The sequence below is a fragment of the Callithrix jacchus genome, chromosome 2 (assembly GCF_049354715.1).
Source record: "Callithrix jacchus isolate 240 chromosome 2, calJac240_pri, whole genome shotgun sequence".
Taxonomy (NCBI): domain Eukaryota; kingdom Metazoa; phylum Chordata; class Mammalia; order Primates; family Cebidae; genus Callithrix; species Callithrix jacchus.
The window spans coordinates 156187586-156200099 of NC_133503.1; the positions used below are offsets into that span (position 1 = coordinate 156187586).

Below are 12514 nucleotides of genomic sequence, written 5' to 3' on the forward strand. Positions count from 1 at the left end.
AGATATCCAGAGCTTTTATTTACTTTTTTTTTAAATTATTTTTTAAGGCTAGCCAAGTCAAGCAATGGGAGTGGAAAGGGAATAAAGAAATCTATAACTAGTTGTGATCAATTAGTTGTGAACCCTAGATCTCTTCTAAGTAAGACAGAATACTATTCCATTGATAATGATGGGGTTCAGGACATGCTACCCAAAAATAATGGCATCTTGGCATCTGAAGAAATAGAGAAGGCCACTCTGACCTCTTCCCACCCTACTACCTTGAGGTAAACCATAAAATACTTATCTGGCCTTCCCATGAAAGAAGTCATAAGACACACATGTGCCCTGTAACCCAGAGGCAAGGAATATCACAGAGGGATGAACACAAGAGAAGAATCTGAACAAACAAGCCTGGCTAAGTTCTCTCTAGCTTATTATCATTGGAGCATACCTTCTTTATCCAATCATACTTCTGCACAGCAATGAACTTTTTCTTCAAATTTACCATAAAATTCACAAGTATTCCTGTTTCTTTGGGTCTTCATTTCTAAAGGCTCCTGTACCACATAAAACTTACATAAATAAATGTGTGCTTTTCTATTTTTAACTGTCTTTTATTATAGGAAAATACTGTAGGAGACTCAATCACAAACCTAGTGATGAGTTTTCTCCTCCATGATGACTAAGCAAAATTTTAAATTTACATACTCTTGCTGCTTATTTCCATATGCTACAGAGAAGTTGTATCTCTGGGTTGGTTAACAAACATGTTCATTTTGCCACCTGGAGAAGTTGCGGTATAAGGAATGCATATAGCTATACAAAGTTTTTATGTATATTTATGAGCTCTGGTAGTCTACTAAAATGCTGATGTATAACCATTTTCAATTATCCATCTTCCAGTTTCTCTATGGAATCAAAGTCACTTTGGTTAAAAGATATAATTAATATACATAAATGAAACCTGAATAGGAGCAATGGTGGCAGAGAGGCAAAACTTTGCATACAAGGTTATGAGACATGTTTTTGTTTATTAAGGGAAAGTTATGTTCTCAAGTAAAGTGACTGATTGTGCCAGAAAGAAACAGAATGGTAAGAGCTAAGGTTCTTTACCATCATATTACCTTCTATGTTTAAGTTTTACTGTGACTTTGCAATGAGTGGCCACATATCATTTCTCAGGTACCTGTGATTCTCCATCTATCCTAACTGTTCACAACTCCTGACAACTTTTGATTTTTACCTTCCCACAATTAAATCCTAAATGTAAAATAAAACAAAACTTTCACCTAGAATTATCTTTGAGATTCCCTACAGGACCTCTGGAAAATCACAAAGATATATTCTTTCATTTTGTGAAGAGAGAGGTGCTAGAAACAATTAGGTTTACTTTATATGCTATTATTAATGAGCTATGTGGGAAGAGTTGTCATCTATGAGAAAACTTGTCAATACAGAAAAGATGCTTAGCCATCCATCCAGAGTTTAAATTTCTATGGGTAAAGTTTTATTAGCCAAAATTTTATGTTATATGTAAGTTCCTAGAGAATTATCAGTGCCTTCACTGCTCATGATGTTTCATTTACCTGATACTACTTTACCTGAAAATAGATAATTATAGTATGGTTTATCAGTCATAACTTCAGTTATTAAAAAAAATATTGGCTGGGTGCAGTGGCTCACGCCTATAATCCCGGCACTTTGGGAGGCTGGAGCAGGTGGATCACCTGAGGTCAGGAGTTTCAGACCAGCCTGACCAACATGGTAAAACCCCAACCCTACTAAAAATGAAAAAATTACCTGGGCTGGCAGTACACACCTGTAATCCCAGCTACTTGGGGGGCTGAGGCAGGAGAATTGCCCGAACCCAGGAGGCGGAGGTTGCACTGAACTGAGATCACATCATTGCACTCCAGGGTGGGCGACAAGAGTGAAACTCTGTCTCAGGGAAAAAAAAAAAAATTTAAGTTGGTCACATCTTCTGTAGTTTAAATCTTGCATCTTCTAGGCCAGTACATGTCAACTGGAAATCCATGTCATTTATCTGAGTTTTATTAATATATAGATTTTTAGGACATACTCCAGATTTAATCTTTTTGCTTGGTATTTTTGCTATATTTTTAGTATATGTCAAGCTATTCATTGTATATTATATTTCAGTTTTATTATGCCATATCTCAAGATTTTTTAATCCACAAAAGGGGTATGTTCATTCATTTTTATAAATCAGATGAATATTTACTGTCTTTGAAAATAGGCTTTTTGCTAAAAACTTTTGCGGATTAACTTTAAGTTGCATTATTCTTGTCATGAACTCTTATTTTAACTTTTTTTCTTTTTTTGAGATGGAGTTTCACTGTTGTTACCCAGGCTGGAGTGCAATGACGCAATCTCGGCTCACCGCAACCTCCGCCTCATGGGTTCAGGCAATTCTCCTGCCTCAGCCTCCTGAGTAGCTGGGATTATAGGCATGTGCCACCATGCCCAGCTAATTTTTTCTATCTTTAGTAGAGACTGGGTTTCACCATTTTGACCAGGATGGTCTCAATCTCTTGACCTTGTGATACACCCATCTCGGCCTCCCAAAGTGCTGGGATTACAGGCTTGAGCCACCATGCCCGGCTATTTTAACTTGAAAATTACCAGTAATGGGCCAGGCATGGTTGCTTACACCTGTAATCCCAGTACTTTGGGAGGCTGAGGCAGGTGGATCACCTAAGGTCAGGAGTTTGAGACCAGCCTGGCCAACACAGTGAAACCTCATCTCTACTAAAATGCAAAGTATTAGCTGGGTATGGTGGCAGGAGCCTGTAGTCCCAACTACTTGGGAGCCTGACGCAGGAGAATTGCTTGAACCTGAGAGGCGGAGGTTGCAGTGAGCTGAGATCGCACTCTACCCTGGGCAAGAGAGTTGAGACTGTCTCAAAAAAAAAAGGAAAAAAGGGAAAAAAAAATCTTACCAGTAATGTTAACTGTAGCCATTTTAAGTCTTTTATCATCTACAAATAGTTTTTATTTTTTGTTTTACCTTGATGCTTCTGGTAAGCTATTGCAATCAGTTACAGGATACAATGCTTTTATCTTTAACAAAGAAGAATTGTCTCAGAACCCCGTGGAAAAGGCCCATGCCAGGTGCTTTGAGGGTACAGGTTTTTGATGCCATCACTTAAAATATTTTAAAACCATACAAGTAGACTGAGTCAGGATATCCAGAGTTCTAGTCAGGATATCTAGAGCTCTAGTCAAGAAGCAGATACATTTATGATCAAGTAGAACAAATAATAATTATATAGGACTGAAGAAATGATGAGGAATGATTTTAATTTTATGTTTGAAATATTGTTATTGTTTTAATGTATTTTTTGTACATATAAGAAACCCTTTCTTAAATTTAGTATTTGTTTTGTAAACTGAAATGAAATAAATGTAAATAATATCTCACTCTCTGTGACCCTCCAGAATTCAAAACTCTAATTCTTATTCTTATTTTCATGACAATATAGCTATTTGCATATGTCCAATAACAGTATGTCCTCCTTTTTTACAAGGATTTAATTTGAAACACTGGTTATACAACCAAGGCCTGACCTGGAATTACATATTCGAGAATGAGGCTCATTTAATCTGATATGAACAAGTCACTTTTAAGAAACTAAAGATTGACTTTATGGAGCCAATGCTTACAAAGTCCTTCCAGGAAAAATGGGGGCACTTGGCTTATAGGATTCCCGGCCTTATAATAGCAATAACTCAGGATATTTTGGGGATCTTGAGAAAGGAAGAATTTGCCCAAATAAATCTAGTGGCAAGTTCTTGGCTTGGTTTTCTAGCTCAAGAGACTTAAAAGTCCAATCAGAGATTCCTCGTAAAAACTTTCACCAAAGCAAACAAGAAAGTGTATATGGCAAATTAACACTCTTGCCACTCCTATATAAATAATAAGGCTAAATATGATACCAATCTTATTTTGTAATTATTTCCAATCAAAAAGAAGAAACAGAAAAAAAACTTTGTTTCAATGGAAAGCTATGCATTGTCTCTAGCACATCCTTTCCCTTCCAGGTTATCAGATTTTAGATCAATCCCTTATCTTTCAGCTACTTGGCAACTCTTTTTAGGATGTACACCAGTTGATACATATGTAAATTCTGTCCTGTGTTCTACTTAATAGGCTTCTTCCACCAAAACCCAATTTTGTCTCTATTAGCAACGGACTACATTTCTTTATTGCACACCAATCAGTGCTGTTTTGAATTTTACTTTGAACTGGTCATAATATCCACCTTGTTCCCTTATATGAGTAAAATAAATTCTTTTACTTACATTTTATACCTATATGAAAGTCATGATTATTGCCTTCATTTTGAAAGTTATTTTTTTTAAACAGATATATGGATGTGAGGTTGAGACCCTCATAAGAGGTTAAGTTAGGTGGAAGCCCAGACCTTACTGATGTTGTTCACTTCTGGGATAATTCTAAGTACTAAGCTGCATCTCCAGTTATTTATTTATTTTTCCTGGATCCAGGGCCAGGCTTGCCTGCTTCCCTTCCCTGCTTCTACCTTCTGTTACTACAGAGGTGGATTTTCCACCCCAATAGACCCACTATCAACAGAATGCAGTTTCACAGCTTGTCCTCTGTCCTCCCATTCCTGAAAGAAACCTTTCTTTATTTTGAGAATTTCTAAGAGTTTTTATAGCTAACAACAATGAGAAAAACACAGGGGGTAAAATGACATACTAGAGAGAAGTCACAAAGTTTCAAATCAGATCAAACGGGAGGAAAAAAGGCCATTTCTGGCTTTCATTAGCATGTAAATGGTAGTAGAGCCTAGTCTTCCACCATTCAAATTTTCCACAGCTGTCTTCTACCTCATCTCTCTATGATGTAGCTTCCTCATCCCCACATCCTCCTACCCCATCACTTATTACATAACACAAGGAAAGACAAAAGCCACATGGGTGAGAAAGGTGGGTCTTTTTAGTACACAAAGAACTGAAATAAGGCTCATCTACATTTCAGAGGAAACCCCAGATATTCTTTTTCCCTCTTTACAAAGAAACATTATCATTAAAGAGTTCCTGTGGAACAGATGCTAGGCTTCGGGGAAGATGTTTCGGGTGAGGCCCTAAGGTTCAGGCTAAAATACACAGGGGTATTTATATTTGCTTTGTGTGTCAGTATGTTTGGCGGTGGGGTAGTAAATAAGGGAGAAAAATAAGTCATAAGGAGCACTCAGTCTTTTCTTCTCCACTCCCCAATTTCAGAACACCAGCCTTCCATAAGAAGTGAGAGCTATGCAAAAAAGATAAGCTGAGGGGACAGCTGCAGACCTTATCAATAGCAGGAGAAAGAGAACTTCTTTTTGTCTCAAAAATGAGAGTATTTTTATATAAAAAGATGAGCCTGCATAATACCTTATTTGGTTAAAAACTGAAAATATGATTAAAGGTGGACCTTTGGTACTTATAATAACAAAATAATATAGAGATACTATAGGTATATAGTACATCCCTATCTTATTATCCTTCCCTATTATCTCTACTATAAAGATAATATAGAAACCTATAGCATCTCTAGAGTATACTATATAGAGTCTATACAGTATATATCTCAACACAAATATACTATCTAGATAATATATAGATCATATGTAATACGGTATATAGTCAAGACAAACTCTATAGTCTATTCCATATGTTACATGTAAATTTTCAGTGCCGCAAAAGAAGTAGCACTTGAATAGAAATTTACTCAGCAAGGCATTTATTTCTATAGACGGGTGCAGCTCACAGATGGAACAATGGTGAGCATACGCCTACACAAGGGAGGGGAAGGGGTTTTTATTCCTGAAGGAGGTATCCCCTACTGCTGTGTTGTCCCCTACTGGCTAGGGTTAGACTGCACAGTCTAGTCTAATTCCGATTGGCTATTTTAAGGGGTGCAGGGGTATAAGCCAGAGTGGCAGGGTGGGTAGTTTGGCAAGAAGGATGGTTATGGGATAAGTCAGAGCAAGTAGCTAGGAGTGACCTAGGTCAAAGCAGGTGACTGGAGCAGGTAACCAGGATGGGTTAGGATGAAGCAGGGGACTGGCGGACAGATGTGAACTACTGATTAGAACTGGTGGAAAAGGTTGGTTTACTGAACTACAAGGAAGTTAAACTTTAAAATGGAGGACAAAGAACTGAACATACTGACATACTGATTCTTTGAAGAGAAACTTGGAGTTCACTACATCTAACACATATATCTATATAGTATAGAGATATTATATTATACTCTAGAGGTACTATAGCGACACTATAGTATCTCTGTATTATTTTATAAGTAACATAAGAGTTTCTACATATCCTTAATTCATTCTACATATCCTTGATTCATTCTAGGTAAGAGTACCTGAAGAACAGAACTATATTTCTTAAGAAATATAACATTTGAACTTTTCCAAGTTGGATATGATTTTCTTGTTTCTCACATTTACTACAGGAATTATTCAATGAACTATTTACATGAAATGAATATATATATATATTATATATATATAATGTATATCCTGTATACTGCTAAATACATCAGTGCTGTTCAATAGAAATATAATATGAGCCATACACAAGTTTCTAGTAGGCACATAAGGAAATAAAATATGTAAAATTAATTTTAATAACATTTTACTTAGTCCAGTATTTAGAATATTATCACTTCAACATGTAATAAAAATCGAGATATTGTTCTTTCATACTAAGTCTTCGAAATACAGTGTGGATTTTACACATACAACACATCTAAATTCGAATTAAACACATATCAAGAGCAAAAATCACATGGCTAGTGGCTACCATATTGGATAGTGTAGATCTAGATTTTTTTTTTTTTTAAGATCTTACTAGCATCAGAGAATCAGAAAAACCATCAGACTTAGAATCTAGAAGGTTGGGTACTGTCAGTTAGGAGCTATGTGATTGATCTAGGGCTTGTTCTGTTAACTTCTCTAGATCTCAGTATCCTATCAAAGGGAGAGTTTAGAATAAGTAACATACAATTTGGAAACAATTCTAACATTATGAAATAATTAAAGTATGTTGCAATACACTGCAGGATGCTAACCCTTAATAAATGCAGGATAAACTCCAAATTAACTTAACAGAAAAAAAACCCCACTAATTTCTTATACTAAAATGTAAGAAGTTGTTAATCATCCTACTATAGTTTTATTTTTTTCTTCAGGTTTCTAATTACAGGGACTGAATAACAGTTCTTCTAAAAGAACAAGTCACCAAATTAAGGTGATTTAAAGAAAAATTTAAAGATAATCTGGAGAATCATTTATAACATTAATAAATTTGCTGTTAAAATACACAAATATTGATTGAACACATTAAAAGATAAACAGGACTTGTTTTCCCTGGTAAATTCTTATAATCCAATGTGCAAGAAAAAATATTACAGTTTGACTGTAAGAACTATGCCTTATTTAACTATCCCCAGAGCCTAGCCATAAGGTGCTGACATACAATAGAGTGTGTTCAATATTTTCTGACTGAGTACAGAAAAGGTAAAATAGAAAACCATACTATAAGAGCTGCAAGAAAGGAACAAATTATTGTGAAAGTTAAAAGGAAGAAAGGAGTTCATCCAGTAGGAGGTAGAAGTGAGGGAGGGGATTAAGAAAAGGGACCAAGAAACGAGACAGCGTATGAAACAGATTTTGAAGACTAGGTTGGAGTTTCATAAGTGGGGATAAGAATGAGAAGGAGAACAGTATTAATGAGATTGTAGAGGGAGGAAGGTGTATAGCAGGTTTGGAATGTCAGGACAGAAAGTAGAGTTGGAATATAGTAAGATAAGCTTGTTAGTGCTTTTGTGATAAGTCAGTGCCTATCTTGTGAAGAACTCTGAATTATCAGTTGAGGAATTTGTCTATTAGACCTTTGAAGATGTTTGAATAAAGCGTATTTTGGCACTTATACAAATGTCAGAGTATTGAGGCAGTATACATAATGGTTTAGACTAGAGGTCACCTAACATTTTCTGTAAAGGGCCAAGTAGTAATTATTTTTAGGCTCTGGGAGCCATATAGTCTCTATTACAACTACTTTTCTACCATTGTAGCCAAAAAGCAGTCATAGACCATATATAAATGAATAAACATAACTGTTCAAATAAAAGTTGTTCACCTCCTTGTAGGTATGTGACCTTGTTACTTAATGTCTCCAAACCTCAGTTTCCTTAAAAAATTAAATGGTGGTAACAACTGTTCCTGCTTTATAGAGTTGTAATGAGGACTAAATGAGAATGAATGAAAAGTACTTAGCATAGTGCCTAGCTCATGATTTAGTGTTTGTTACTTTCTGTGGTGATAATTATTACCCAAGTCTCAAAATATAATTAGAGTGCATTAAATATGTTTCGTAAGGGTGGGTGTGATGGCTCACGTCTGTAATCCCAGCACTTTGGGAGGCCAAGGCGAGTGGATCACCTGAGGTCAGGAGTTTGAGACCAGACTGGCCAACACATGGCAAAACCCTGTCTCTACTTAAAAAAAAAAAAAAAAAAAAAAAAGTTAGCTGGCATGGTGGTACACACCTATAGTCCCAGCTACTCAGGAAGCTTAGGCAGGAGAATCACTTGAACTCAGGAGGTGGAGGTTGCAGTGAGCCCAGATTGTGCCACTGCACTCCAGCCTGGGTGACAGAATGAGACTTCATCTCAAAAACAAAAACAAAAAAACTTCTAGAAAGCAACTAAATCTGAAAATCTTACTTACCTTATTATATTGATTTTCCATAATCGTTGATGTCAAGGGAAACTATGCTTATGACTTCTCTTTTTATTTGACATTTAAAAGGGAAATAAAAAAACTAAGAAGGAGATGAAAGGTAGGCTATTTATTTTCAAAATAGTCCCTGAATTGATGTATAAATAATCAACTGTGTATCAAATACAATTGCTAATTGATCTGTATATCAATTATCAAATATAATTTCATAACTGTATTGCCTCAAAAGCTAATATACTTTTAGGCTGCATTAATATCAAATAGCATTTGATAAGTGATACAAATCATCTTTTGTGTAGGTATGTGGCAGTTTTACCCTATCTATTTCTAGATACTACTGAAAGGCAAGCATTAATGCCTATAATTGTATAACCTTTGTAACAATTTACTATTAACATGGAATCAGGTGTATTAGCAAAAATTCATTTTCCTGTATAGAGCATATGAGTAAGGTACTGGGCTAGACAGGAAAGAGATAAAGATGTATATGAAATGGCTTATGGGCTTTAACCTCCTTAAGTCTATAGTTTTCGAGCATTACCCAATCCAACTTCTCATTTTAAAGATGAAGAAACAAGCTTATCAAAGGCTAATTGTAATGAACTTGTTCCAGTTCTCCTGTGAGGTAGACAACTGTGGAATGAGAATCTTAGTTACCAGGCTCTTAATCCAGTAGTCTTTATATATTAGTGCTTCTGAACATTTTTTTTTTAAATGCCTTATCAGAACATTGGTTCACTCAACCTTTAATAGCACTAGCTCACAACAAATAACTTTAGTTGTGGGGATAGGCAGGATCCATTTGTATGTCCTTCACTACTATTTACAACCCAAGAGGGGCAAATCAGAATGAAGGGGGAGATGCTGTGGATTTTGGAAAAGATCCCCCACCTCCACTTCTATAATGCTGCAATGGTGTTTATGTAGGTCTTGCTTCCACTATAGCTGAAGAAACAAGATTTATCTATTTAAAGACATAGTATGTTAAATGTTAAATAAATGAGGCAGATCGTAAGTACTACAGTGAAATCAAGAGTGGAATAATCATTGAGGACTTCCCCAAGAGATAAGAATGATTTAAAATTCTTGAGTAGAGAAATATATTTCATTTAATTAATTTATTATTTTTTGAGACTATGTCTCTATTGCCCAGGCTGGAGCACAGTGGCATGATCTCAGCTCACTGCAACCTCCACCTTCTGAATTGAAGTAATTCTTCTGTCTCAGCCTCCCAAGTAGCTGGAACTACAGGCATGTACCACCACATCCAGCTAACTTTTGTATTTTTAGTAGAGACAGGATTTCACCATGTTGGCCAGGCTGGTCTCAAACTCCTGACCACAGGAGATCCACTTGCCTCAGCCTTCGAAAGTGCTGGGATTACAGGCATGAGCCACTACAGGCCTAACCCAAGAAATATATTTTAGAAAGTCATTTATTCCACCAGATACTGAGTGTCCATTATATGTCAGCTTTTGTGCTAAGTGCTAGGCACAAAGCAGTGACCAAGACAGGACACAGTTCCTGCTATTTTATAGGTTAAAATTCCTGATTCATCATTAGCCTACAATTTTATGTCACTAACCACTAGGCTTTTTAAAGTTACACTTTCTATTGACTTTGATAATGTTCCTCAATTTTCTTTCCCAGGGAGGTAGAAGTCAGATGAGAAGGGCACTTGATTTTAATCGGAACAGTGGCGAGTTCACACCTGCAATTTATATGGCAACTGTAGTCATGCAGTCCTTGTGACCACTTAAAGACTAACCAGAGATTTAACAATTTAATTAGATTTTCTGTTATTAAACTCATGTCACAGACCTCAAATGAATAATTTTCAAGGTGTCAGACATGAAATATGGTAGGCTGAAAAGATAAAAAACATTAATGGAATGGTTTTTCATAACCATGTTATAGTTTAAAAAGAGCAATGTTATTTGAAGTCAAAATAATATTTTAAAAGACCACTTTTGAAAACAATTATGTAATTAAGAAATTTAGAACTTGCCAAGAAAGTGTTAATAAGAAACTGCATTTTTTTAGAAATTTTAAAAAGTCTATTAATAACATAATAGGATATACTTATATATTATTATATACATACTATTTGTCAGACCTTAGTCTAAGAACTTTTATTAACTCATTTAATCCTCACAGTAATTCTCACTGCACATATGAGGAAACAGAAGTATAAAGTCATACAGATAGTGACTCAACACAGATTCAAAGGCAGATGATAGTTTGGCTTCAGACTTTTAATCATAAGCGATATAATATTTAGTGGAAATGCAAAGCAAATATGTTAAGATTATAACCTTTATAGGACTTTCACATGTATATGTCACATATTTTAGACAACACTAATAATCGCTTTTTATATGCTGCCTTATAGTAACAATGCACTTAAACAGATAAATTCAACTTGACAAACTAGAATAACAGAATATATTAGGTACAAATGTACAGTGGTGCATTTGAATTTAAGGAAGACAAACAGCAGAAATACTGGCTGGAGGGAGGTGAAGGTCAGAACTAATAGTTATTATGTATCAGCTATCACCCACTTCATGTGGTACGCACCCTTATTTCAACTAAAAAACATTATAAAATTAATCCAAAATCATATAGCTTCAAAGTGGCATAACCAAGATTAGAATCCAGGGGTCTGACTACAAAAATTCCTTTCGCTCTATGTTGGGTTAACAGCAGACAATAAGGAAAAAAGAAGACATTTTGCATTTTTGTTGATAGCAAGATTAACGTAAAACAATGATGTCAGGTGGCTGCCCCAAAAGCTAATATATACTCTTAGGCTGCATTAGTATTATTATACAGTTGAGATTAGGCTTGGTATTAGAAAAGTAGCAAATGTAGGCATTTAGGCCAAAGGAAAATTTTACAAGGAATATGACAGTAGTAACTATTTTCAAATAAACGAAGTATTATTAAATAGATTAATAGACTAGATTTTGGCTCGAAGAACGAACGAACTTAACTGTACACAGAGGTGCCAAAACTGGAATAGGCTGCCATATATGTTCAACTGAAGTTTAACCAAATGTTAGTAATTTTATAGAGGAATTCATAAACAAGGTAGGTGTTAAGACATGTAGTTTCATTCCCTGTCCATATTTCACATTATAGCAGTTTGTCTTTTACATGTTATATGAATATTCCAATTTAGGTTTTTTTTGGGAGGTGGGTGTTCTGATAGAGTTAAAAAGTCTGAAACTACTGGATTAGATACATTAAACATTAGATACATTGAAACCACTGGATTTCAACTCAAATTCTGTATCCCTGAATGGTTTTGATTAAGGTTAAGAACATAGAATCACATCTTGACTTTGTCAAAAACAGACCCAACATACCATTTTTTTCTGCAAAGAAAATTGCATCTTCTTTAGTACGGAAGGTTAGAACCATGTTGGATAAGGGATCAGCCCTGTAAGAAACGATAATTTTTCCAGATTTAACATTAAGCTTTGGCAGAGGGAAAAAAAAATCAATATTTAAAATAAACAGCTACTATAAAATGAAATGAGTAACTACTGATAGAATATTTTATTTGTAATAATCTAACAGTTTGAATACCTTTTCCTGTGTTAAATTTGGAAGATTTCTAACATGTATTGTCAAATGATAAAATTTGTCATTGCAAAGGCATTCAGTTAGTCTTTAATAAAATCATTTTATTCAAATCTAAAATACTAATTTGAGATGAATTAAAAAACCCAAGAGGATTCTTAAATGGA

General features: G+C 35.1%; 1 protein-coding gene across 4 annotated transcripts in view; it reads right to left on the reverse strand.

Moving 5' to 3' along the window:
* The window catches only part of NDUFS4 (NADH:ubiquinone oxidoreductase subunit S4), a 128902-nt gene that overhangs the window by 9421 nt on the left and 106967 nt on the right, over positions 1-12514 (reverse strand). For 2 of the 4 annotated variants that reach the window (XR_013532313.1, XM_002744985.7), the window contains exon 4: positions 12131-12204. The exons of the other annotated variants lie outside the window; for them this stretch is intronic. Coding sequence is in view for 1 of the 2 variants with exons in the window: in XM_002744985.7 (XP_002745031.1) it covers positions 12131-12204 (74 nt within the window). In the remaining variant the exon portion in view is untranslated. The remainder of the gene's footprint in view (positions 1-12130; positions 12205-12514) is intronic. 4 annotated transcript variants of the gene reach the window in all.